Below are 27,777 nucleotides of genomic sequence, written 5' to 3'. Positions count from 1 at the left end.
TTCCTTTAAAAATATTATGACTTTTAATATACAGAATTGTATCACTATGTGGTGTACCTGAAATTAATATAACGTTGTATGTCAACTAGACTTGGATAATAAAATCTTTTTTCAAAAGTATTACGACTTTTCTCAAACTTCTTATTTTGATGGATTGTAGATATTTTATCCATAGTTACTTAGTCCTGCAATTGTAAATGGGATCTGTTATTCCATTCTATCTTTTTCTTTTATTTTACAAACTTTTCCAATTTCTGGGAACGGTCCTGATTTTCCTTCTCCTATCTTACTCTTTGAGTAGCAGTTATTTCCTGGAATTCCTTAAAACTGTGTCACTTTCATGAAGGGATCTTCCTGCTTTACTTTTCTTGAGGCTTTTCTCCTGGTAAAAACACAATGAGACCGACAAACAAGCACAAAAGTGAGAAGACCTCAAGTCAGCGTACATGTCCTGCATTCTCCAGAGCAAGCTGATTCTTGACCCACCAGTTTTGATAAAATCCGTGACCCCTGCCCCAAGGGTTTGAATAAATTTTCTGAAGACCAAGTTTCCGGGGCAGGATCTGGGAGGGCAGCTTTGGTAGTTTCGATTCTCACTTTTGGACGACAGGGGATCCGGACGCCAAAGGGATTTGGAAAAGGCAAGGGCAGTATGCAAAGTTTTAAAATCCTCTCCAATTCTTGATCACTTAAAAATACCTAGGTTTACTACTTTCCTTCTTTTCTTAACAGGTGCATTCCTAGTGGACCCAGATGGTCTGAATGTCACAGACCACATAACAGGACTTCTCTGAGATGTACTGTCATCTGTGGGAGGGGCTCAGGTCCTCTCCCTGATCTCGCTCAGATTTCTTCAGTGGCCAGGACAGTCCACAGGCCTACAGGGACCGGCAGCCCCGGGGAGCTGACTGCACTCCCCGGGCTGGGGGCTGCCAGGGTCTGAGGGATGAGAGTCTGGTGTTTGGATGTGGGCATGCTTGTGAAATGCCTTCAGGCGTGTGTATGTCACACAAGGTCACCTAATGTTGGCCCCTGCAACCACTAAACCTACTGATCTAGGGAGCCATGGGGGAGTCTGCGGTGAGTGGCAGGAATGATGAGGCTGTAGCTAAACCAGAGGCACTGGCCACATGGAACAGTCCAGGTCTAAATCTTTCCCTGGGAGGGGCAGCTGGCTGGCTCAGTCAGTATGAGCAGGCAACTCTCGATCTTGGGGTCATGAGTTCAAGTCCCACGTTGGGCATTTGGCTTACTTAAAAAAGAAATGTTCATAAATCTTTCCCCGGGGACAGTGACCCCGAATGATGGCTTGCCTTCCTCACTACAGACCTAGAGCACACAGCTCCCCTCAGGGACAGCCGGGGGGTTTACTCACTCCTTTTCCACATCCTGGATGGAGTCAGGCAGAGGTTGATTCCTGGTTTCAGGAAGGAGTGAGACAATAAGACTGGCGAGGATGGAGAAGATTCCAAACATGATCCAGGGCAGGTGGGGAGAATACACATTCAGGATCATTAAGAGGGGAGACAGCGCTGCCCCAACATAAGCAGCAATCCCCAGGATTCCCGTGACAGTTGCCCTTGGGGTGCAAACAATACAAAAATAATTTGGTATAAATCCACACGTGTAGTTTGCGGTTTATTATTTTGCTTTGATTATGGGAGATACCACAACAGTGCTTAGATACATGAAGGTTGACAATATACTCTTACATTTCAAATATGCTCTGTCATTTGCTGGCAACTTTTTTCAAGTGCCATTAGGACAGATTTTCCTTATTTAAAAACTACTCTTAGCCGTAGTTCAGTGGATTTAGTGGTTCAATAGATTAGGTGAGGGATATGTTAAAAAAACTTAACACGGTGCCTTGCCAAAGCAGATTTTAATAATTTCCGGCTGCAATTTTTGTTACTGCCAATGCTATTATAACTGATGCTTTAGGGGCGCCTGGGTGGCGCGGTCGGTTAAGCGTCCGACTTCAGCCAGGTCACGATCTCGCGGTCCGTGGGTTCGAGCCCCGCGTCAGGCTCTGGGCTGATGGCTCAGAGCCTGGAGCCTGTTTCCGATTCTGTGTCTCCCTCTCTCTCTGCCCCTCCCCCATTCATGCTCTGTCTCTCTCTGTCCCAAAAATAAATGAATGTTGAAAAAAAAATTAAAAAAAAATAACTGAGATGCTTTGGATAATGACTCAGTTTTCTTCCTGCTATAAATGTTCACTAGCCGGGAATGGTCTGTGTTGCCCCTACGGGACCTTCCATGAGATTTGTACCTGATTATGGTAGGGATTAGTTCGTTTCCATGGGTAGAAGAACTCACAACAGCTGCTGCAGAAACTCCGACTCCCAGGGATGACAAAGAAAGACGCAGGGTCTGCATTTCTGGAGAGGAAGACCAGTGAGACTCGGGAAGAAAATTAGAGCCAAAGGAACCACCATCCACCAAGTGATAAATGAAAAAGACACAATTAGAATATTCGCATGTGTTAGACGCATCGCAGGGAAAGCACACAGGGCAGAGAATGTCTAGTGACCAGTAGCTGAGAAATGTGACCGATCTGTATGTTACAACTTCAACAGAGATGAAAAAACCTGAGTTATTTTCATTACCTCTCTCTTATATGGCAGAGATTTGCCAAAGGTGGAGAGGGGAACGTGAGTTTGCTTTCATTAATTCTGCCCAGTGTCTCCCTCTGCCTTGCATGTACAAAGTAGGACTGTGATATGAATAATTACTGAAGGATGTGAAACTTATCCACATCCTTGAGAAGTTTAAGCCCTGGGTACGCAATATTGACGTAGGGCTAGTACTGCAGTAGAATAATAAAGGAACAGGAGTTTCAGGGCACCTGGGTGGCTCGGTCGGTTAAGCGTCTGACTTCGGCTCAGGTCATGATCTCATGGTTCGTGGGTTCGCGCCCCGTGTCAAGCTCTGTACAGACAGCTCAAGAGCCTGGAACCCCCTTTGGATTCTGTGTCTCCCTCTCCCACTGCCCTCCCCCTCTCACTCACTCTCTTTCTGTCTCTCTCTCAAAAACAAATAAACATTAAAAAAAAAATAAGAACGGGAGTTTTATGGTATGGATAAGCTGGAGTGGAACTCGATCTAGAGTGCTATGTGTTAAAATCTTTTTTAATGTGTATTTATTTGTGAGAGTGAGAGACAGAGCATAAGCAGGGGAGGGGAAGAGAGAGAGGGTGACACAGAATCCGAAGCAGGCACCAGGCTCTGAGCTGTCAGCACAGAGCCCGACGCGGGGCTCGAACTCACCAACCGTGAGATCATGACCGGAGCCGAAGTCGGACAGTTAACCGACTGAGCCACCCAGGCATCCTGATCTAGAGTAATATTTGAAGATTTAAGAATAAAGATCCGTATTAGGGAAAAAATAGTTGGACTTTGGAGACCTCTGGAAGAAAATTTCAGGGTTCAGTTTTGTATTCGATAATTTTAAAAAATTTCATGAAACCGTCATATAACATTGGAGTAAGCTGTGTAGTCCAGCAGCAAACATGTATCATTGCTGACATCCAGGATCAGGGCACAGCTGTCCATTTGGGATCCTGTAAAGTGCACAACTTTGCTGGGAGTTGAAGCGTGGAGACCACCTGGGTTCCCCTATTCATTACATATGATCATTTCATTTAGCGAAATTGATTCTAAGAGAGGCTTTAACTCCTTAACTGCATATTCCTATGGTATACTTCTCCACCTGAAGACAAGATACTTTGATTTCCTTGAAGTCAAAAAGTTCCCAACACCAGGATGGCAGTGATGGTGACCTAATACAAGACTAGACATCAGGGAGTAAATTGTCACTGAAGCTGTAGTAACCAGAAAGCAACCAGGCAGAGGAAGTGATGGTAAATTGTGTCCTCATATGGGACACAATTATATATAATGGACACAATACCATCATTTAGAATTACAAGCGTGATTGGTCATAGCCAAAGGGCAAGTGGTCCACTGCTCTCCTAGAGAAACTTTTAGGAAGAAATGGCACCAATTACCAGATACTTCTCACATGTGATGAGGATAGCCATATGTCCGAGCCAACGTGTACTGACCTTTGACTCTTTCCCAGCCACCACGTTAATGGTAGAATCTGTCCTAAATCCTCAGATTGGTTTTAGGGGATCATTAGAAACATATTCTCCCTTTCCTTGTGTGAGCACAGTCCCTGAGTCCCTGAGCTATTTCCTTTCTTCAACCTGTGCTCTTTTCTCACCTTTGGGCAGAAATGTGGTGATCAGAATGGAGATTCCAAGGAAGGAAAAGAAAATCATCTGGCATATTCGACGGCCTATATGATTCAGTGCCAAAACCGCAATATAACTGGATACGATGTTGACTAGGCCAAAGAGAACCTGGGACAGGAAAACATTGCTTCCAATGTGCTGGATGTGGAGAATCAGGCCATAAAAAGACATGTAGACTGAAAACCTGTGGAACCAAAGAAAAAGATAGACGTCATGAAGTTTAGACCTTATTCTACAAATGACAATCGTAAATATTGTCAGACAGGCAGCCAGTGGTTGGTGGTAAAAAGGCACGGTCTGTTTTATAGAATATTCTACATGGTAATGATTTAAAGACTGTCATAAAATGCTGCATGATGATGGAGGTCATAATTGTTACCCTTTTTTGGTGGGTGAGGGTACCGTTATTAAGAATACATAATGAGGTTTTCTAGGGTTTTAGATTTCTTTTTCTGTATCCTCATTTGGGCGATTGTTGCATGTACGCATATGTAAATATTCATCGAAAAGAACAAGAGACATCAGGCCAAAGTCTTCACTGTGATTGAAGTTCGCAGCCTCAGTTTCCAGCTGATGAGCCTTGCAGGTGATGTAATAAATAAAACTCATTGTACAATTAGCTCTGGGTCAGTCTTTCCTTAACTAAAAGATGCAATTATCTTTTTTTTTAATGTTTATTTATTTGAGAGAGAGAGAGAGAGAGAGAGTAGGGGGAAGGGCAGAGAGAGAGGGAGGGAGAATCCCAAGCAGGCTCCACATCGTCATTGCAGAGCCCGACATGGGGCTCGATCCCACTACTGTGAGATCATGACCCCGGCCGAAACCAAGAATCAGATGCTTAACCAACTGGGCCACACAGGTGCCCCTAAAAATGCAGCTATCTTTATAGCATCCTCATGTTTTATCTCAAAATCTGTCCCCGCAACGGGTTGTACCCTTTGACAGGAATAGATTCACGTCTCCACCATTTGAATATTCTTCATGCACAACGTGAAACCCACCTCACAAAGGACATCAAACAGATCCTTCTGCGCAGCGTAGGCATGCGGAATATATCACGCAGAGAAATTTTTTTCTGTGCTGCCTCTAGCTCCTCTTGCATGCTGGATCTCAAAACCTTTAAGAACGATGGCAACAAGAAACTGTTCAGTTGTCACAAAATGTGGGCACCAGGAGGCCCGTCACGGAGGATAAGCTAGGCCATTTGCTATTATATTTAGTAGGAGATAGAGACACCGAAGATGTCCTTGCATGTGAAAGGTGAATTCAGGAGTGAAAGGAGCTTTAGGATAATTATGTAGCAACAAGGACTTTTTTAAAAAAAAATTTGTTTTAAACGTTTATTTATTTTTGAGACACAAGAGAGACAGAGCACGAGGAGGGGGAGGGGCAGAGAGAGAGGGAGACACAGAATCTGAAGAAGGCTCCAGGCGCTGAGCCATCAGCACAGAGCCCGACGTGGTGCTTGAACCCATGAACCGTGAGATCATGACCTGAGCTGAAGTCAGTTGCTTAACCGAGGGAGCCACCCAGGCGCCCCACAACAAGGACTTTTTAAACACTAGATCTGAGTGGGCTGCAGGGCATGAAAATGGATGAGTATGTTAGATATTCAGACCAGAAAGGGAATCAAATGCAAGTCACTTGGATTAAGGTCCAAAGCTCTATTTATGCTAAATGGGCACGAAAGACTTGGGAGCTAAGCTGGATTCCCGGCTGTCCTTGCAGAGAAACTGTTTATCTCAGGAACAATGACATTTCCTGAGAATCTTTATTCTGGTTCTTCAAGTCTTTTTGAGTGGCCCCTGAGTGGCTCAGTCTGTTGAGTTCCAACCTCAGCTCAGGTCACGATCTCATGGTTTGTGGGTTCGAGCCCCACGTCAGGCTCTGCGCTGACAGCTCAGGGCCTGGAGCCTGCTTCAGATTCTGTGTCTCCTCTCTTTGACCCTCCCCCACTCACACTCTGTCTCTGTCTCTCAAAAATCAATAAACATTGAAAAAAAATTTTTTTAAGTCTTTTTGAGGGAAATCCTGGAATATCGTGTCTCCATGAATGAGATGCCTAGAATTAAACTTGAGGATGAAACCAGGGTGGGGTCTTGGTGTAGAATAATTTATACCTGAGCTGGTGATAATTTGGAGTTATTTAATGGTCCTGCAACATGCTGGGTATATACCGTGCCCAAGGTGATTAAATATTTCCAAACCCCAATGTCCCTGTCATCAGGAAAATGAAGGAGGAGGAGGAGGAGAACGAGAAGAATGAGAAGCATAAGAAGAACAAGAAGAAATAGGTGAAGAAAGATAATAGCACCCTTTTCATGAGGCCTTCTTTTCTTTAAAAAATTTTTTTTAAATGTTTATTTATTTTTGAGACAGAGACAGAGTGTGAGCAGGGGAGGGGCACAGAGGGAGAGGGAGACACAGAATCCGGAACAGGCTCCAGGCTCTGTGCTGTCAGCACAGAGCCCAACACGGGGCTCGAACCCACAAACCGTGAGATCATGACCTGAGCTGAAGTCAGACGCTCAACTGACTGAGCCACCCAGGCGCCCCTCATGAGGATTTTCTAGCCATATGTGAGGTTGCAAACATGCATATGGAATTCTACCCAACACGCCTCGGGTACTTAATTATTTCTTAAATATTCAGATACTATCAACTTAATTCTCATCTCACTTTTACACACGAAACAATACTGGGGCACCTGGGTGGCTCCGTCGGTTGAGTGACCGAACCTTGATTTTGGCTCAGGTCATGATCTCATGGGTTCGTGAGTTCAAGCCTGGCATCAGGCTTTGCACTGACAGTTCGGAACCTGCTTGGGATTCTCTCTCTCTGCCCCTTCCCTGTTTGCTCATTCTCTCTCTCTCTCTCAAAATAAACTTTAAAAAAATGAAGCAATACCATGAAGTCCACTGGAAGAATTCCATGAGGAAGGGACTTGGGAGAAATACCCCCCCTCCCTCCCCATCAAATGAAGAACCAACCAGATCAAGAATGTCTTCGAGTTGCAGAGCTCGCTCAAGCAGCAAAATGCTGGACTTACCCTCTTGGAAGAGAAGAGTCATGATAGCATCTCCTTCCTGCATCTAACACTCAGAAACCCAGGACCACCGACCACTATCACAGGGGCATTCTAGGAATGGGCTCCAAGGACACCTTAAACTTGGGCCAGATGAGGCCTGTTGTACCTGTAAGGCTGGCCTCAAATCACAGCCGATATCGGAGTAAAAGTTTGGGAGACACTGACGTTACCTCACCAAGGCCATTCATTTTTAGTGAGAAAAGCAGAGATGTTTCCAGAAGACTTGAGGGAGGCAATGCGAAGTCATTTGTGGGCACTAAAGGAGCTACTCCTACCTGGTAAAAAATTCTTATTCAAGGAAGAGGAAGCCTCTATTCAAACGGAGAGCCCGCTGGATCTTTGTTTTTTAAACGCATCTGTTTCTCTGATTTTCCTTTGCTAGTAAATAAAAAAAACTGTGCCAATCATAACACCACGCTGGGGTGGAAAGCATGCAGTAGCCTCCTGTCTGAAGTCTTGCCCATTGGTGTCCTGGAATCAGTGGGTACAAATTCACAAAAGCCCCTTGCTAAATTTTTAGATAGTTTGTGAAGCAGTTGCCATGATGCTCGTGGCTTTGACTGACAGTGGTGGTGGTGTTCCTACTATAGAAGTTGACAATCACCAGAAATTTGAGATCTATGGATTTTTTATTCCTCCTATAATGTTAGGTGCTAAACATTTACCAGCACACCTCTGGCTCGGCCCCTCTGCAGTCATCTGGACTCCTCTAAATTGCAAAATTTTTTATAATATTTATTTATTTTTGAGAGAGAGGGAGGGAGGGGCAGAGAGTGAGGGAGACACAGAATCCGAAGCAGGCTCCAGGCTCCGAGCAGTCAGCACAGAGCCTGATGCAGGGTTTTGAACTCACAGACTGCGAGAGATCATGACCTGAGCTGAAGTCGGCTGCTTAACCGACTGAGCCACCCAGGTGCCCCTATCCCTGCCTGGTTTAAACCTGGCTAGTTCTACCTTAACCTGTAAGACGCATTTCAAATGTAACTACCCTCAAGTAACATTAAGTTCCTACACATCTGTGATCCAGGTTATGTCTCCCTCTTCGGTATTCACATACCACCCTTGCTTTATTTCAAAGAGGCTTTATCAAGCCCATAACCTTACCTATCTATTCATGAACTAGCAGTGGACCCACCTGCAGATTCTGGCAAATGGTCCACACACCCATGGACCCAGACAGCAGGCTCGCTGATGAACCCTGCTCACTGGTCTCCCCAGAATCCCACCCATGGTGACTGGTGGAGGGTTTATGTTTCCTGCCAAAGCCAGACTGTAAAGACTGGAGGAGGTGACTCCTTCTTCAAATGCACAAACACGAATTAGGGGGGGGAAAAAAACAAAACAAAAATATCGATAAGAGAGTTGATTCTTTTAAAAAAAAAAGATGAACAAAATTGACACACTTTTAGCTAGACTAACCATAAAAAAAGAGAGAAGACTCAAACAAATAAAATCAGAAATGAAAGAGGAGACATCACAACTGATGCCACAGAAATTAAAAAAAGATCATAAGGGACTATAATAAAAAATTACATGCCAAAACGTGGATGACCTAGAAGAAATGGATAAATTCCTGGAAGTGTACAAGCTACCAAAATGGAATCAAGAAGAATAGAAAACCTGAAGAAACCAATAACTAATAAGGAGATTGAAACAGTAATAAAAAGTATCCTAGAAATAAAAGCCTAACACCAGATAGCTTCACAGGTGAATTCTAACAAACATGTAAATTATCAACACCGATCCCTCTCAAACTTTTCCAAAAATAGAATAAGAGGAAACACTAACAAATTTGTTTCATGAGGGCAGTATGACTCTGATACCAAAGTCAGACAAAGACACCAGAAGAAAAGAAAACTACAGGCCAATATCCCTGATGAACAAAGGTAAAAAAAAATTATCAGCAACATATTAGTAAACCAACTTCAACAGCACACTGCATACCATGACGCCGTGGAATTTACTCCTGGGATGCAAGGATAATTCAACATAAGCAAATTTTAAAAATGTGATACACCACATTAGCAGAATGAAGGTTAAAAATCACATGATCATTTCGGGACGCCATGGTGGCTCAGTCAGTTAAGCATCTGACTTCAGCTCAGGTCATGATATTATAAATCGTGGGTTTGGGCTCTGCATCGGGCTCTCTGCTGTCAGCACAGAGACTGCTTCAGATCCTCTGTCTCTCTCTCAAAAATAAATAAACATTAAAAAAAAATCATAGGGTCACCCCAATACATGTAAAAAAGCATTTGACAAAATTCAACACACATCCACGATAAAAAAAATTAAAAAAAAAAAACTCTCAAGAAACAAGGTATTGAAGGAACTTACCTTAAAGGCCATCTATGAGAAGCCCACAGCTCATATTATACTCAATGGTGAAAAACTGAAAGCTTTTCCTAGACAAGAATGCCGCTTTAAATCAACATAGGGTTGGGAGGTCCTAGCCAGAGCAATTAGGTAAGAAAAAGAAACATGAGGCGCCCAAATCAGAAGGGAAGAAGTAATTATCTCCACTGGTGGATGACATCGTCTTATATGTAGAAAACCCTAAAGACACCTCCAAAATACTGTTAGAACTAATAAATGAATTCAGTAAAGTTTCAGGATACAAAATCAAAATATAAAAACCAGTTGCATTTCTATACATGAGCAACAAACTATCTGAAAATGAAATTAAGAAAACATCTGTTTACAATAGCTTCAAAAATAATAAAGTCCTGGGGTGCCTGGGTGGCTCACTAGGTTAAGTGTTCGATTTCGGCTCAGGTCATGATCTCATGACTCGTGAGTTCAAGCCTCGCATCCGGTTCTGTGCTGACAGCTCAGAGCCTGGAGTTTGCTTTGGATTCTGTGTCTCCCTCTCTCTCTGTCCCTCCCCCACTCGTGCACTCTGTCTCGCTCTCTCTCTCTCAAAAATAAATAAAACATTAAAAAAACCAAAGTCCTTAGGAATAAATTTAGCCAGGGAACAAAAGACTTGTATACTGAAAATTATAAGCACTGAAGAAAGAAATTAAAGCAGACATAGGAAAAAAAGGAATACATCCCATGTCCATGGATTGAAAAAGTTCATATTATTTTTTTAAAAAAAATTTTTTTTTTCAACGTTTATTTATTTTTGGGACAGAGAGAGACAGAGCATGAACGGGGGAGGGGCAGAGAGAGAGGGAGACACAGAATCGGAAACAGGCTCCAGGCTCTGAGCCATCAGCCCAGAGCCCGACGCGGGGCTCAAACTCACGGACCGCGAGATCGTGACCTGGCTGAAGTCGGACGCTTAACCGACTGCGCCACCCAGGCGCCCCGAAAAAGTTCATATTATTAAAACACCCAGGGGTGCTTGGCTGGGTCAGTCAGGTAAGCATCTGACTCTTGGTTATGGCTCAGGTCATGATCTCTCAGGTCATGATCTCGCAGTTTCATAAGTTCAAGCCCTGTATTGGGCTCTGTGCTGGCAGTATGGCACCTGCCTATGATTCTCTGTCTCCCTGTCTCTCTGTCCGTCTCCCATTCACACTGTTTCTCTCTCAAAATAAATAAGTAAACTGAAAAAAAAAAACACCCATTGTACCCAAAGTAACCTACAGATTTATTACAATGCCTATCAAAATCTTAATGGCATTCCTTACAGAAATAGAGAAAACAATCCTGAATTGATGGAAAGGCTTCCAAATAGGTAGGATTTGGGAATCTACAAAGTGCTAGGGAGCAGGAAGTCCAGGAAGAGTCTTGTAGTAAGAATGGCCAGGTCTGGGTGCTTGCCCCTTGGATGTCAACTTTCACCAACGTTCACATTCTTGGACCATCAATTGGCCTTGCCCTTAAGACATGCTTGCAAAAAAAAAAAAAAAATTCTTGCCCCATGCCTAGAAAAAAACATGGCACCTGACTGACGGTTCCACCAGACAGTGTCCAACGGGAAAGAGATGATTCCCTAAAAGAAAACCAGGTTGCAATTTGGAAGTACAAATGGATACTGGGCAGCTCAAAATCAACAACGGCCACTGGAGGTTGTCAGCACCAGACCACAAAAAGCTTAGTGGGCCATATTTAAGGACATGACTTTAATCCTAAATGCAAGAGGGAGTCTGTAGAGGCCGTTAAGCAGGAGCGAGGTGGTTAACAGGATCAGGCTTACATTTCTGAAGGATCCTATGGCTTCTTTCTAAACAATGGATGAGAATGGGGCAACAATGGAGGTGGGAGAGAAGCTAGCCAGAGGGAAGAAGGATTTGGAGTGCAGTGATAAAAATGGAGTTGAGAAATGGTTGGACACATTCAGAATATATTAGAGAATATACATATTTTTTTGTCTATGTGTTAGTGTTATTCTTTCTACAGTCTTAATGGTTTTTTTTTTAAATTTTGATTTCTATTTCCCTCACAAATGGTTCACATATGTGAATGTTGTAAATTGCATCAAATCCTTTGCATGATGAAGTGTCAACTTTTTAAAAAAAATTTTAACGTTTGTGTATGTATGTATGTATGTGTTTGTTTATCTTTGAGAGAGAGAGAGTGGGAGGCAGAGAGAGAGAGAGAGGGACAGAGGATCCGAAGCAGGCTCTGCACTGACAGCAGAGAGTCTGATGTGGGGCGTGAACCCACCAGCCGCAAGATCATGACCCCAGCTGAAGCCGGTTGCTTAACCGACCAAGCCACCCAGGTAGCCCTCAAATAAATGTTTTTAAAAGAAGAAGGAGGGGAGGGGGAGAAGGAAGAAAACAATCCTGAGTTCCAGTCCAAGGTGGCAACATAGGAAGACCCTGAACTCACTTTCCTCCACAGGGCACACTCATCTATACCTATTTTTAGAGAAATTGATCCTGAAGAAGAACTGAGGGTTGACTGAACAGCTTCTGCACAACAAATGACAGAAAGACCACACAGAGAATGGAAAGACAGATGGAGACACGGTAGCTAAGGGAACCCCCATCTCGGTCACACTGCAAACTGGAGCGAGGAGGGATAGTGCTGAAGGACTATGAACAGACTTGTCTGCCCTAGGGCTCAGGGGGAAAAAAAAGGCCAAAGTTGAAAAGAGCACCTAAAATAAAGTATAAAAGATTAAGATTATGTTTATTAAAAATAAAAGATTAAGCCCTACATCTCTGCCAAATGGCAGGGTTGCTGTTAGAACACTCTCCAGGTCAGAGGTGCTGGTGAACGCCAGGGTTTACATTTCCCCTCCACCTTGATAGCATAGATGGGAGCAGGGTCCAGGCGCCTAAGCCAGCTTACTGCCTCAGTGAGCCCTGGGCCCCTAGCCCATACCAGCTCCAGTGATCCCACCAAGGTGGCCCCAGTGTGGTGCACACCAGGACACCCCTGGCCAATGCTCACTACAGCTCGGGCTGTCTCTCCTACATGACACAGGTGTAAAGCACCTTGGAACACTCCAGGCCTGCACCACTTTGGCTCCAGATGACTTTCAAGGGTGCTTCCTGTGTGGAGTACCCTTGGACCCTCCCTGGACTGCACCCACCTCAGCTCCAACCACCTGCTGCGGTGTCCCCTGTACAGAGTGCCCCAGCATACCCTAGCTTGCACTCACTTCAATTTCAGCTGTCCTTCCAAGGACCAAGGTGGGACCACCCTGGCCCATGCCCACTTCAGCTCCAGGCATCCCACCAGGACAGCCCTAGCACGGAGTGCCCCAGGATCCCCAGCCACAGCTCCAGCCAGCCAGCCAGCAAAAGGCACCAGGTACACAGAGTCTACACAGGGGCTAACCATACACAAGATGATTCTTTCAAGTTTCAGAGAAATGGCTGTTCCAGCTCATTCATAAAAACAAACACAAAAAGTCAAGCAAAGTTAGAAGACAGGGAAACATGCTCCAAATGAAAGGCCAAGACAAAACCTCAGACAAAGAACTAAAGGAAAGGACATAAGCAATCTATCTGATGAGTTCAAAGTAGTGGTCATAAGAATGCTCATCAGACTGAAAAGAAGAGTGGATGAACTCACTAAGAACTTCAACGAGGAGACAGAAAATATAAGAAAGAACCAATCAGAGAAAAAAAAATACAATAACTGAAATGGAAAAAGACACTAGAGGGAATCAACAGCAGTATAGAGGATGCAGAAGAACATATCAGTGATCTGGAAGACAGGGTAATGGAAAACACTCAAGCTGAAGAGCAAAAATAAAAAAGCATTTTAAAAAATGAGGATCGGTTATGGGAGCTCTTAGATAACATCAAGGGAACAAACATTCACATTATAGAGATCCTAGAAGAAGAGAGAAAGAGAAAGGGGTAGAAAACTTATTTGGAGAAACAATAGATGAAAAATTGCCTATCCCGGGCAGAGAAAAACACACCTAAATTTAGGAAGCACAGAGAGCCCCCAAAAAAGATGAACCGAAGGAGTTCCACTTCACAACACATGACAATTAAAATGCCAAAGATTAAAGATAAAGAGAGAATTTTATTTTTTTAATTTTTTTTTTCAACGTTTATTTTTATTTTTGGGACAGAGAGAGACAGAGCATGAACGGGGGAGGGGCAGAGAGAGAGGGAGACACAGAATCGGAAACAGGCTCCAGGCTCTGAGCCATCAGCCCAGAGCCCGACGCGGGGCTCGAACCCACGGACCGCGAGATCGTGACCTGGCTGAAGTCGGACGCTTAACCGACTGCGCCACCCAGGCGCCCCCTGAACCACACTGCTGGTCAAGATCCAGCACTGCGCCTAGCACATTATGATATTTTGATAAATAATTTATACGTTCGTGACATGATGAACGGTTTACTTTATGACCCACATCAATATCTGCCTTCCAAGCCCAGGGTGAAAAAAAAAAAAAAAGGCTTCTCTGAGGCATTTCCACTGAGTCATGCTCTTGGAACTTGTAATAAGTCGAATGTAAACTCCAAAAAAGCAGAGATTTGGATTGTTGTGGCCAATGCCATATTTCCTGGAGAGAACAGAAGTGGCCCAGGGAGGCACTCAGTCATACACCATTAATGAAAGAGTGTATGACCTAATTAACAAATAAGTGATCCTCCTTATGCTCTATTCTGCATGGTCCCTAAGCCTCCCTTCTACTGATCTTACTATCTTGAACAAAGGCCGTCAGAATATTAGTGGAAAGAAATGGATTAGTCTTTGTTACTTTTTCTCTAACATAGAGACAAATACACAATCTTTACAACCATAAACACTAAGAGCTATCTGGTCCTGTTGAGTAAAATATACATGTCTCGTTCTCAGCAACAGGATACTCTCTCTTTATATTAACTCCAACAATGTTGACAGCCATTGAGAACCAGGACAATGAGGAGAGAAGACCCCAAACCAGACTTGTGTTCCCGCCCTTTTTTCACCTCATGGACACCACCTAGTGCATATGTCAGGTTGTGTCTCCCCTACATCCCATAACTAACTCTCTTTCCTATTCACCTCTATGGTTAGGGTGTCTCCAACATTCTTCCTTCCGTTCCAGAGTGCAGCTTTTCTAAGTGCCTTTAAGGCCTCCTCGGGTTTGTTGGTCATAATCAGCCACCGAGCAGACTCCATCAGCCACCTGATCAAAGAAGACAGACAGGTGCAGTCAATTCTCATGTGCCCATTTTTCACACATTCTTTGGCCTGAAACGCCTCTACCCTCCCATCTGATACCTACCTCTTGTTTTGTTGTGCCAGCCAATAGAAAAGCAGCTGATTCTGTAACTAGGAAACTGTAAGGATAACCTCTCCACGCAGTACACTTTCACTAATGGCAACATTGAGTAGGTGTCATATTGCCCCCCCATCTTATTCAGGGGGATGTTACCAGGTTTGGCAAATCAAAACAACGTACCTTGTTAAATCCGAACTTAGATAAACAGTGACTATGAGTAACTCTTGAGTATCACTATGTCCCATGCAATATTTTGGACACACTCACACTGAAAAGTATTTGTTGACTTGAAATTTTACTTTAATGAGATGCCCTGTATTTTATCAGGTTAGTAAATAAAAGCACAGAAATCTCAAATAAACAGAAATTTCATATAAACAGTGGATAATTTTTAGCGTAGCTATGCTTCCTGCAGTATTTGGAAGGTTACACACACACACAAATGTATTATCTATCTGAATTTCAAATTTAACGGAGTGTCCTTGATATTATCTGACAACCGTACGTGTTCAGCTTCTTGACCTGTACACTGGACGCTTATTAGGAGAGCGTGTGCTCAAGTGTTAACTAAGGATCAAACAGAATTCTTATGTCATCATTCCATGTATCTTGCATCCAGTACCCTCTAAGACAAAGGGAAGAAGAAAGCTTATACCTTGAGAAAAGAAAAAGGACAAATAATGGTACAGAAGACACCAGCTGAAGGGTATGCCAGTCTCGAATGGCAAAAGCCAGTCCTCCCAGGATCATCTGTCCCATGCAAGCACCACAGATGGTCATTGCTATTCCCGTGGCTTGGAATTGGGGCACTGTCCATTCTACAACTGAACAACGACAACAACAAACAAACAAGCAGGATTTTGACTTCAAAGTTGGGATCTCAAAGTCAAAGTTAAGTCTTGGAGAATGTCAATACCCAAAGTTTTTACTTACTGAGCATCACAGAGTTTGTCAGGACGGTCATGGTAGAAAAGCCAGCCAAGAATCGTAGGGTGCAATAAATGAAGAAGGTGGGTGCGAAGGCTGCACAGGTGTCAGTAACGGCGAGCTGGAGGAAACACCACCTGAGAATTAACTTCCTCCCAAACCTGAGGAGTGGGAACAGGTTAGCTACAGGAAGTATAACAACCTGATGGAAAAATTAACAAAAAGAAGGCACGCTTTGAAGTTTAGGGGGTGTTTTAATAAGTGAAACTTTGTCCTTGAGACTTGAAAAGAATCAACAGATCATCAGCCTTCCTGTTTATAAATAGATCCTTCTTCCCGGAAGCAACCTTCCTGTTTGTAAATGGATCCTGAGTATAACCAAGCTTCTTCCCCAGTCTTAAGCGTCCAACTCTTGGTTTTGGCTCGGGTCACGATCACGTGGTTTGTGAGACCGAGCCCCACATCGGGCTCTGTGCTGACAGCAGGGGGCCTGCCTGGGATTCTCTTTCTCTCTCTCTCTCTTTCTGCCCCTCCCCTGTTCATGCGCTCTTTCCCTCTCTCTCAAAATAAATAAATTTAAAAAAATGGACCGAGTTGTGTCCCCCTCTCCAAAATCATATATTGAAGCTCTAATCCCCAGTGAAATGGTATTTGGAGATGGGCTTTGGGGGAGGTAATCAGGTTTAGATGAGATCATGAGATTAGGGTCCTCAGGATGGGATTAGTGCCCTTATAAGAAGAGGTATCAGAAAGATTGCTCTCCTTCTCTTTCTGCCATTTGAGGCTGTGGCAAGAAGACAGCTGTCTTGGGGCGCCTGGGTGGCGCCGTCGGTTAAGCGTCCGACTTCAGCCAGGTCACGATCTCGCGGTCCGTGAGTTCGAGCCCCGCGTCAGGCTCTGGGCTGATGGCTCGGAGCCTGGAGCCTGTTTCCGATTCTGTGTCTCCCTCTCTCTCTGCCCCTCCCCCGTTCATGCTCTGTCTCTCTCTGTCCCAAAAATAAATAAACGTTGGAAAAAAAAAAAAATTAAAAAAAAAAAAAAAAAAAAAAAGAAGACAGCTGTCTTTAAGCCAGGAAGGGAGCTCTCACCAGGAACCAAATCTCTCTGCACCTAAATCTTGGGTTCTCAGTCTCTGAAACTTGAGAAAATAAATTTCTGATGTTTATGCCTCCTAGTCTATGGTATTTTGTTGTGGTAGCCTAAGCTGACTAAGACAGGATCTAAATCTGTGCCTGGGACTCCGGGACCATGCAGGTCATGGCTAAATTATGTAAAAGGAACATCCATGGAACAATACATCAAAATGGCTGATGGGTTGCCTAAGAGCCTCTCTCTGCCAAGTCTGGGTCTTGAACATTTTTTCCCTAAAATAAGATGGATGGGAGCCACAACCCAGACACAGAACTTAGAGCAAGTTCTCAAAGGAAAGGATTGGGCAAGATGAACATCAAGAAACAGAGAAGGAGCAGGTATTTTTAAAAAGGAAAGAGAATTCTGTGCTTCACAGTTTTCTGGGAGAAAGGGCCTTTTTCTAGACAACTTGGATAAGATGTCTGTTTTGGTTCTGTATGACCAGTAATACTTATAAACAGACAAACAAGGGGATCAGACAAGGGCTCTGAAATCCTTCTACCCTTGCAGAATATTTAAATTATGATGCATTGTTAAATCTTTTATATTCTGAGTACTTATATCACATGCATTTGTCTCTCCATTTAAAATGGAATAAAATCTATGTAAATAAATGCTATAATTAATGAAATGATGTCATGACAATCATTGGAAAGTCTGGTCCATCAAAACAAAAAGCAGCCGTATTAAAGAGAATGACAAATACATGATTTCACTCATACGTGGAATTTAAGAAACACAACAGATGAACGAACATAGGAGAAGGGAAGGAAAAATGAGATAAAAACAGAGATGGAGACAAACCATAAGAGACTCTTAAATACAGAGAACAAATTGGGGGTTGCTGGAGGGGAGGACGGTGGGGGGATGGGCTAAATGGGTGATGGGCATTAAAGAGGGCACTTGTTGGGATGCGCACTGGGTGTTGTATGTAAGCGATGAATCCCTGGGTTCTACTGAAACCAATATGACACTGTATTTTAACTAACTTGAATTTAAATAAATTAATTTAAAATAATAAAATAAAGATTATATCATGTAGGAGCACCTGAATGGCTCAGTCAGTTGGGTGTCCAACTGTTGATTTTGGCTCCTGTCATGACCCCAGGATCGTGGGATCGAGCCCCATGATGGGTTCCTCACTGAGCATGCAGCCTGCTTAAGATTCTCTCTCTTCTTCTGCCCCTCTCCCCTGCCTGGGCTTTCTCTGTCTCTTTAAAATAAAAAAATAATTAAAAAAAATTTTTTTAAAAGATAGATCATGTGCATTCTCACAGGGAAAAGTCACATATAAAACTTATTAAATGTAGCGCATTTAAAGTGGCAGGCATTTGGCAATAATCTGGTTGTCCATCACCAAAAAATGGATTAGAGCATCATGATGGATCTCCACTGTGGAGCACCATGCAGCAACCAGAAGAATGAACTAGAAGTATCTGTAGAAATGTGTATGTCCCTCAAAACCATAGCGGTGTTTGCACAAAAGAAAAAGAAAGAGATAATCACACATTTACATAAATATGTGAATTAAAATATATGTAAACCAAACAATGTCATTTATTTTGTAAAAACCCATATGAATGTAAAGACATAGAGTTAATGCATTATCATGAACCCTATATTGGGAAGAAGGAAACGGGGCTGGGGCATAAGGAAAAAATGAAACAGATACATACACCCATGAAAGGAATTCATGGCTAGACTAATGAGGACACCGTCTCACGAAATGAGCAGTACGATCATTCAGCCATCGATGGTTGATATTCAAAAGTAGAGAGATTTGTGCTGTGTAAAATATAAAGCTATTGTCTCATTAATTATTTTTTTGCTTATTTTTTTGAATGAAATTTATTGTCGGATTGGTTTCCATACAACACCTAGTGCTCATCCCAACAGGTGCCCTCCTCAACGCCCATCACCCACTTTCCCCTCCCTCCCACCCCCCATCAACCCTCAGTCTATTCTCAGTTTTTAAGAGCCTCTTATGGTTTGCCTCCCTCCCTCTCTGTAACTTTTTTCCCCCTACCTCTTCCCCCTGGTCTTCTGTTAAGTTTCTCAGGATCCACATAAGAGTGAAAACATATGGTATCTGTCTTTCTCTGTGTGACTTATTTCACTTAGCATAACTTTCTCCAGTTCCATCCATGTTGCTACAAAAGGCCATATTTCATTCTTTCTCATTGCCAAGTAGTATTCCATTGTGTGTATAAACCACAACTTCTTTGTCCATTCACCAGTTGATGGACATTTAGGCTCTTTCCATAAGTTGGCTATTGTTGAAAGTGCTGCTATAAACATTGGGCTACAAGTGCCCCTATGCATCAGCACTCCTGTATCCCTTGGGTAAATTCCTAGCAGTGCTATTGCTGGGTCATAGGGTAGATCTATTTTTAATTTTTTGAGGAACCTCCACACTGTTTTCCAGAGTGGCTGCACCAGTTTGCATTCCCACCAACAGTGCAAGAGGGTTCCCATTTCTCCACATCCTCTCCAGCATCTTTGGTCTCCTGACTTGTTCATTTTAGCCACTCTGACCGGTGTGAGGTGATATCTCAGTGTGGTTTTGATTTATATTTCCCTGATGAGGAGTGATATTGAGCATCTTTTCATGTGCCTGTTGGCCATCTGGATGTCTTCTTTAGAGAAGTGTCTATTCATGTTTTCTGCCCATTTCTTCACTGGATTATTTGTTTTTCAGGTGAGGAGTTTGGTGAGTTCTTTACAGATTTTGGATACTAGCTCTTTGTCTGATATGTCATTTGCAAATATCTTTTCCCATTCCATCGGTTGCCTTTTGGTTTTGTGTTTAATTGTGTAATTTGTGTTTAATTTTGTGTTTAATTGTGTAATTTGGCTATATGTTCACCATGACTCCGCCCACCAGCATCAGAGGAAGATTACTCTTCCCAGTCTTATGTTTTTTTATTTTAAATTGTTATTAATTTTTTTAGAGGGAGAGATAGAGTGCAAGCAGGGGAGAGGGGCAGCAGAAGGAGAGAGAGAGAGAGAGAGAGAGAGAATCTGACGCAGGCTCAACACTCAGCACAGAGTCCCATGTGGGGCTCTATCCCCTGGGATCACGACCTGAGCCAAAATCAAGTCAGAAGCTCAACCGACTGAGACACCCAGGCGCCATCCCCCTAGTCTTATATTTGTTACAGTCTTACATCTGCATTCTGGCCAAGGACTGTGGACAAAAGGGACCTAAGCCATTCCAAGGCCTGTCCATATAAGGTCTACTCGGGTCCTGCTCATTCCTTCTGACAACATGGCTGGAAACAAAAAATGTGCTGATGAAGAAGTCACACAATGGAAGGTGCTGGTTCCTTGAGCCACTGCCTAGAAGATGGGGGCCACATGACTCACACCAAACTATGATAACAGCGAGAATCACGATTTTATTAAAATAACCAATTATAATTCTTGGATTCTTACTGTAACTAGCTACCTTGGCTAACACAGTAATGTTTTAATAATTGTGTTTGACAAGGGGCACCTGGGTGGCTCAGTTGGTTGAGCGTCCGACTTCAGCCTAGGTTATGATCTCACAGTTCATGGGTACGAGCCCCACGTCGGGCTCTGTGCTGACAGCTTAGAGCCTGGAGCCTGCTTCGTATTCTGTGTCTCCCTCTCTCTCTGCTCTTCCCCAGCACATGCTCGCACTCTGTCTCTATCAAAAATAGATAAACTTAAAAAAAAATTTTTTTTAAATAATAATTGTGTTTGATGCAGGTAATTAGAGAAGCTTTGTGTGTGTTTCTTTTTTTGGCTATATGTTCATTCCCTAATTATTTGAAAAAGTATTTTATTTGAAAAGAAAATGTGATGTAGATCTGTAAACATAAGTGTAAAAAGAAGTTACAGGGGTGCCTGGGTGGCTCAGTCAGTTAAGCATCCAACTTTCAGCTCAGGTCACGATCTCGCAGTTCACAAGTTCGAGCCCTGCGTTGGATTCAGTGCTGACAGCTCAGAGCCAGAAGCCTGCTTCAGATTCTGTGTCTCACTCTCTCTCTGCCTCTCTCCTGCTCGTGCTCTGTCTCTCTCTCTCCCCCTCTCAAAAATAAATAAAAATATTTTTAAAAAATAAAAAGAGGTTAAAAATTACATACTCACTTTTACCAAATTTACTTAAAACATATATTTGTGATGTCTGTAAATATGATAAATTGAATGTTGGCTCCCACTTGAGCGGATTTGTTCTTAGCTTCTTATTTCGAAAATTTTTAAATATGGAAGTTTAAATGAATACTATAATTAACACTGGTATAATTCCCAAACAGATTCACCACTAGATAGAGTTTTGCTATATTTGCTTTATTTCTTTGCATGTGTGAACACACACACACACCCCACTCACAGACTCTTTTTGTTGAACCATTTCAATGGCAGTTCCAGACTCCTAATTTTTTTTTAGCATGCGTGTATTAAGAATACAAGCGGTTTCGAGAGGCGCCTGGGTGGCTCAGTCAGTTAAGCATCCGACTTCAGCTTAGGTCATGATCTCATGGTTCATGAGTTCAAGCCCTACGTTGGGCTCTGTGTTGACAGCTCAGAGCCTGGAGCCTGCTACAGATTCTGTATCTCCCTTGCTCTCTGCCCCTCCCCTGCTCGCACTCTGTCTCTCTCTCTCAAAAATAAATAAACAATTAAAAAAAAAAGAATACAAGCAGTTTCTTATATCATTACAACTCTGACATCACACCTAAAGAAAACTAACAATAATTCCACCGCCAGCTATCAGACAATATTCAAGTTGCCCAAAAGGTCCTCCAAATGATTTTCTCGTTGTTATTTTTCTTTTTTTCCGTCTATGCTCCAGTATTTACACATTGTATATGATTGTTATGTTTTTGTGAATCTTTTAAAATCTAGAATGATCACTCCACTCACTTTTCTCGGGACATTACCTTTTTGAAGAGTTTAGGTCGGTTGTCTTGTAGAATGGGAATTATGAACGATTTAAGGTTTTTTAATTAAAAAATTTTTTTAAATGTCTATTCTTGAGAAAGAGGGAGACAGAGCACAAGCAGGGGTGGTCAGAGACAGGGAGACACAGAATCTGAAGTAGGCTCCAGGCTCTGAGCTTTAGCACAGAACCCCATGCAGGGCTCGAACTCTCGAAGTCTCCAACTGTAAGACCATGACCTGAGCGGAAGTCGGATGCTTAACTGACTGAGCCACCCAGGCGCCCCTTTTTCTAAATTGTTTTAATGTGTATTCATTTTTGAGAGATAGAGAGCATGAGGGGAGAAGGGGCAGAGAGAGAGGGAGACACAGAACTTGAAGCAGGCTCCAGGCTCCAGGCTCTGAGCTGTCAGCACAGCGCCAGACTCAGGGCTCAAACCCACGAACTGTGAGATCATTATCTGAGCCAAAGTCAGATACCTAACGAACTGAACCACTCAGGTGCCCCTAAAATATATACATATATATGTGTGTGTGTGTGTGTGTGTGTGTGTGTGTGTGTGTGTGTATTTTATCTACGTTCTAATTTTTTACCATGAGCACGTGTTTTTTGGTCTGAAAATAACAAAAGGTTAAAAAAAAGTAAAGTACGTGTTTGCATCTTATTTGCTGGCGGCTCGGAGAGTCCTTTCAATGTGAGGTGAGAATAGGGAAGGGATATTGTTGCTGATGGTCAGTAAAGAACAAGTAGACAGTTTCAACTCTATCAATTTCTCCTCTTCAGCCCAACTTCTTAATGTTCCTGTGACCCAGAAAGAAGGTAGGCAGAAAATAACCTCATGACATTCTGTATATTCTCAAAGTCGGTATGATGGATCAAGGGGTTACAATAAAGTCTTTCTTCACCATCAAAGTGCTTGAATGTGCCAGCAATGATCACTTTTCTCCAAACCCTGAGAGGCAGGGGTCCCGCTCCCATCTCTTGCAGTCTGGAATAAGTAAGTAGGGTGAACATAAAATTTTCAGCTTCAGTGGGGTACTTTTGAAACCAAGAAGGAGTGTTATTACTCATTAAGCTGAGAATGTACCAGCAAATGGGATGATTGGTCTCTAAAAAATAAATAAATAATAGAAAATGGGCGATGACATTGGATATTTCAAGGGAAGGGGTTCTAGGAACCAATGCTGAGTAAATCTATCTAAGCTCAGACAAGTGTTCCTTGAGCACAAGGACACTATGATCACGCTGCTAAGGTAGTTATCTGGATTTCAATAGCCCATGTCTATAGCTTTGGCTACCCTCACCAGGGGTTTAGACTGTTGGCTTCTCCTGGGGTACACCAACAATGTACTTCTGAATTGGAACTAAGGAGAGAAGTTCAAGTTGTGTGAGAAGTTCAAACCAGTAAGTTTTCACTTGCTTTCCATCTGAACATGTAAAATATCTATTCAACACAGGAAAGGAGGAACATCCCCAGACAAAAATATGAAACTGATCATTTTAAGTTGTAGATGAATGTAGTATTCGAATGGGTAGGAGGGATATTCACATCATAATGGATGCTGGCCTTGACACTGAAGCAGCCATTTAGAATCTCCTTGCTTGGCCGTATATTGTTCCCCCTGTCCCCCTTTAATGGGAGGGTCATGGGAAGATGGCTACTTGGGTATTTATTGAGTACAGCCTTGGCTAAGGGTTATATTTGGGACAGATTGCTTTCAAGCAGGTCCATATTCTTAGTATCGTTTTGCTCTACCTGGTATCTCCTGCTGCGTGACTAATAGGCACTGCCAATACATTATGCCCAAAACAGAAATCTTGACTTTCTCCTCCCCGTGGGCTGCTTTCTCTGTTTTCCTTCATATCACTAAACAGTGTCAGCATTTATCCATTTTCTCAGGCTGAAGATATAGATACCATCTTGACCTTCTATTTGCCACACCAAAGCCTCCTCCTTAAGAATCCAAAACCATCAGGAAACTCTGTTGCCTTTACCTACAAAATACGTTCCAAATACAGCTGCTTGTTACCATTTCCAAGACACCTTCTTAATCGATCAATTAATTAATTTTTTAAATTATTGCTACCAAAGAAGGCCTTTCTTCTTCTTCTTCTTCTTTTTTAAACATGTATTTATTTTTTGAGACAGAGTAAGCCAGGGAGGGACATAGAGAGAGTCACAAAATCCAAAGCAGGCTCCAGGCTCTGAGCTGTCAGCACAGATCCCGCCAGGGGGCTCGAACTCACGAACTGCGAGATCATGACCTGAGCCGAAGTCGGACACTTAACCCACCAATGCAGCCAGGCGCCCCTACACCTTCCTAATTTAAATGCCCACCATTTTCCTAAGGATTATTTTGAGAGCCTCTTTTTTTTTTTTTTTTTTAATTTTTTTTTTTCAACGTTTATTTATTTTTGGGACAGAGAGAGACAGAGCACGAATGGGGGAGGGGCAGAGAGAGAGGGAGACACAGAACCGGAAACAGGCTCCAGGCTCTGAGCCATCAGCCCAGAGCCCGACGCGGGGCTCGAACTCCCGGACCAACCGCGAGATCGTGACCTGGCTGAAGTCGGACGCTTAACCGACTGCGCCACCCAGGCGCCCCTTTGAGAGCCTCTTAAACCGTTTCCCTACCACCACTCTGGCTCTCCCAGTGAATTATCAAAGGAGCATCAAGCATCAAGAATAAGATTTAAAAGGGGCGCCTGGGTGGCTCAGTCGGTTAAGTGTCCAGCTTCGGCTCAGGTCATGATCTCGCGGTTTGTGGTTTCGAGCCCTGCATCGGGCTCTGTGCTGACAGCTTGGAGCCTGGAGCCTGCTTCAGATCCTGTGTCTCCCTCTCTCTCTGCCCCTCCCCTGCTCATGCTCAGTCCCTTTTCTGTCTCTCAATAATAAATAAGCGTCAAAAAAAAAAAAAAAAGAATAAGATTTAAAAGATCCTGTCATAATAATCCTCTTAAAAGCCTCTGATGGATACATTTCAGGTTCCAGGAATAAAAGCCTTAAATTCTACTGCTTGCCTTCCACTCCCCCGGAAAAGACACATGAACAGAACACAAAAAGGAACTACCTGAGCTTACTAGAGAGTGAACAGAAGCAGGTGGACTGTGGGGAGGAGTGTTTGCTCTCTCCAAGGAGGGCAGATGGAGAACGATACAGGGAGGGTCCTATTTCCATGGCTATTAGACTGGAGTAAGGTGCAATCCACACAGTAAGCAAAGTGAACGCCATGCATCTTGTGGTCTGGGGAACAAGGCCACCGATGGTGGGGTACTAGAAACAATGAAGAGAGTGAGAGTTCCAGCAAGGGAAAGTGGCAAAGAGGGAATCCTTAAATCATGTCTACCACGCATCCCCTAAATAGCCACTAAAGCATGCATGTAAAGAATAAGCTCAAAGAAGGTCAACTCTAGACAACTTTCTGAACTGAGGTTGGAGCTGTTGTGTAAGAAACAGTCTTGAGTTCAAAATCTGAGGCTTGAAAGTTATTTGCTGAAATAAAGGAATCAGGGGCACCTGGGTGGCTCAGTCGGTTAAGCTTCCGACTTCGGCTCAGGTCACACTCTCGTGGTTCATGAGTTTGAGCCCCACGTCGGGCTCTGTGCCGACCGCTCAGAGCCTAGAGCCTGCTTTGGATTCTGTGTCTCCCTCTCTCTCTGCCTCTCTCCCCGCCCCGCCCATACTCTGTCTCTGTCTCAAAAATAAACACTAAAAAAAAATTAAAATAAATAAATGGAATCAGTGTTACTGGTGAGTAACAATGGCAAATAGAATCTTCAAGCTTAATATTATCATATTCAAGATATAATTCATAGTATCCTGGCATGGGAAGAACCAAGAAAATGGAAATCCATTCCCAATAGAGTGGAAATCTGGCGGACCTTCTGCTAAGAGGAGACAAAGTTTGGAACTAACCCACAAGGATTTTAAAGTGGTGACATAACTATCCTCTAAGACAGAAATAAAATATGATTTTAACATATGAAAATCACAGCTCAGAAATCAGCATTCTCAGAGAGACGGCAACAGATAAGCCAAAAATAATTGAAATTCGAGAGCTGAAAAAGTAGCTTCTGATATAAAAATTCACTAGATGGGCTTAACGATTATATTGACACAAGAGAGACTCTTTGAAGACAGATCAGTAGAGGCTGTAGAAGGTCAAGGGCAGAGAGAAATGATTTAAGAACGCGAACAAAAAGCCTCAGAGTGCTATTACAGCACGAAGCAGCAAATAGTTCCTGTAGAGAGCCAGATAACTATTATTTTAGGCTTTATGAACCACATGTTCCTATTTTTTCTTTGTTCTATTAAACTACTTTGTGTGTGTGTGTGTGTTTTAAAATAGACTCTATTTTTTAGACCAGTTTTAAGTTGACTGCAACACTGAGCAGAAAGTACAGAGATTTCCCCCCCACTCATGCACAATGTCCCCACCTATCAATATCCTGCACCAAGTGAAACAGTTGATACAATTGAACCTACAACGATACATCATTATCCCCCAAAGTCCCCCGTTTACATTGGGGTCCACTCTTCGTGTTGAACATTCTATGGTTTTTGACACATGTGTATTGACAGGTACCCACCATTACAGCATCCTGCAGAGTAGTTTCACTGCCCTAAAGCCTCTGTGATGTGCTTATTAATTTCTCTCTCTCTCCTTCCAACCCCTCATCTTTTTACTATCTCCATGGTTTTTTCACTTTTAGCACTGAATAATATTCCATCGTCCGGATGTACAACAGCGTGTATGCATTCATCTACTGAAAGAAACGTTGGTTGCTTCCAAGGTTTGGAAATTACAGAGAAAGCTGCTATAACCGTAGGTAGACTTTTGTGTGGACATAAGTTTTCAATTCCTTTGGGTAAATACCAAGGAGCACGACTGCTGAATTGTGTGACAAGAGTATGCTTAATTTTTTTCCCTTCCCTTATGAGAGCAAGAGAGAGAGAGAGAGAGAGAGAGAATATCTCAAGCAGGCTCCATGCTCAGCCCAGAGCCCAACGTGGGGCTCGATCCCAAGACTGTGAGATCATGACCTGAGCCCAAATCAAGAGTTGGATACTCGGGGCGCCTGGGTGGCTCAGTCAGTTAAGGATCTGACTTCGAGTCAGGTCATGATCTCACAGTCAGCGAGTTCGAGTCCTGCATTGGGCTTTATACTGACAGCTCAGAGCATGGAGCCTGCTTCAGATTCTGTGTCTCCCTCTCTCTCTCTGCTCCTCCCCCAATCATGCTCTGTCTGTCTCTCTCTGCCTCTCAAAGATGAATAAATGTTTAAAAAAATTGAAAAAATAAAATAAAACGCATTTAAAAAAAAAGAGTTGGATGCTCAACCGACTAAGCCACCCAGGTGTCCCTGGCTTACCTTTTTTAAATATCATGATGTCAAGCATCTTTTCATGTGTTTATGTACCATTTGTACATCTTTCTTAAAGAAATGTATATTCAAGTCCTTTATTCATTGAAAAAAAATTTTTTTATCTTTTTGTTGTTGAGTTGTGGGAGTTCTTCATGTATTCTGAATGTTAAACCCATTCCATTGGTCTATTTGCCTATTTTTATGGCTTATATATAATTGACAAATATCTTCTCCCATTACATAGGTTATCATTTCACTTTCTTGATAATGTGCTTTGATGTACATAAGTTTTTAATTTTTAACAAAAGTTTTAATGTTTATTTTTGAGAGAAAGAGAAAGAGAGAGAGAAAGGAGGGGCGGGGCAGAGAGAGAGAGGGAGACACAGAATATGAAGCAGGCACGAGGTTCCGAGATGTCAGCAGAGAGCCTGATGCAGGGCTCGAACCCACGAACCGGAGATCATGAC

General features: G+C 42.9%; 1 protein-coding gene across 1 annotated transcript in view; it reads right to left on the bottom strand.

Annotated features, from left to right (window-relative positions):
* Positions 1-321: 321 nt before the first annotated feature.
* The window catches only part of LOC124504593 (solute carrier family 22 member 9-like), a 30,399-nt gene continuing 2,943 nt past the window's right edge, over positions 322-27,777 (bottom strand). The window contains exons 3-10 of the mRNA XM_047070031.1: positions 15,913-16,067; positions 15,635-15,803; positions 14,760-14,883; positions 5,258-5,373; positions 4,226-4,440; positions 2,270-2,378; positions 1,376-1,579; positions 322-382 (exon numbers count right to left, since the gene is read on the bottom strand). Coding sequence (XP_046925987.1) covers positions 322-382; positions 1,376-1,579; positions 2,270-2,378; positions 4,226-4,440; positions 5,258-5,373; positions 14,760-14,883; positions 15,635-15,803; positions 15,913-16,067 — 1,153 coding nt within the window. The remainder of the gene's footprint in view (positions 383-1,375; positions 1,580-2,269; positions 2,379-4,225; positions 4,441-5,257; positions 5,374-14,759; positions 14,884-15,634; positions 15,804-15,912; positions 16,068-27,777) is intronic.

The sequence above is a fragment of the Lynx rufus genome, unplaced genomic scaffold, assembly GCF_022079265.1.
Source record: "Lynx rufus isolate CCGP_SWC_20201006 ecotype Redwood Valley unplaced genomic scaffold, mLynRuf1.p SCAF_9, whole genome shotgun sequence".
Lineage (NCBI taxonomy): Eukaryota > Metazoa > Chordata > Mammalia > Carnivora > Felidae > Lynx > Lynx rufus.
Note: the sequence above shows the minus strand (reverse complement) of the source record. Positions and strands in the feature narration are given on the sequence as shown.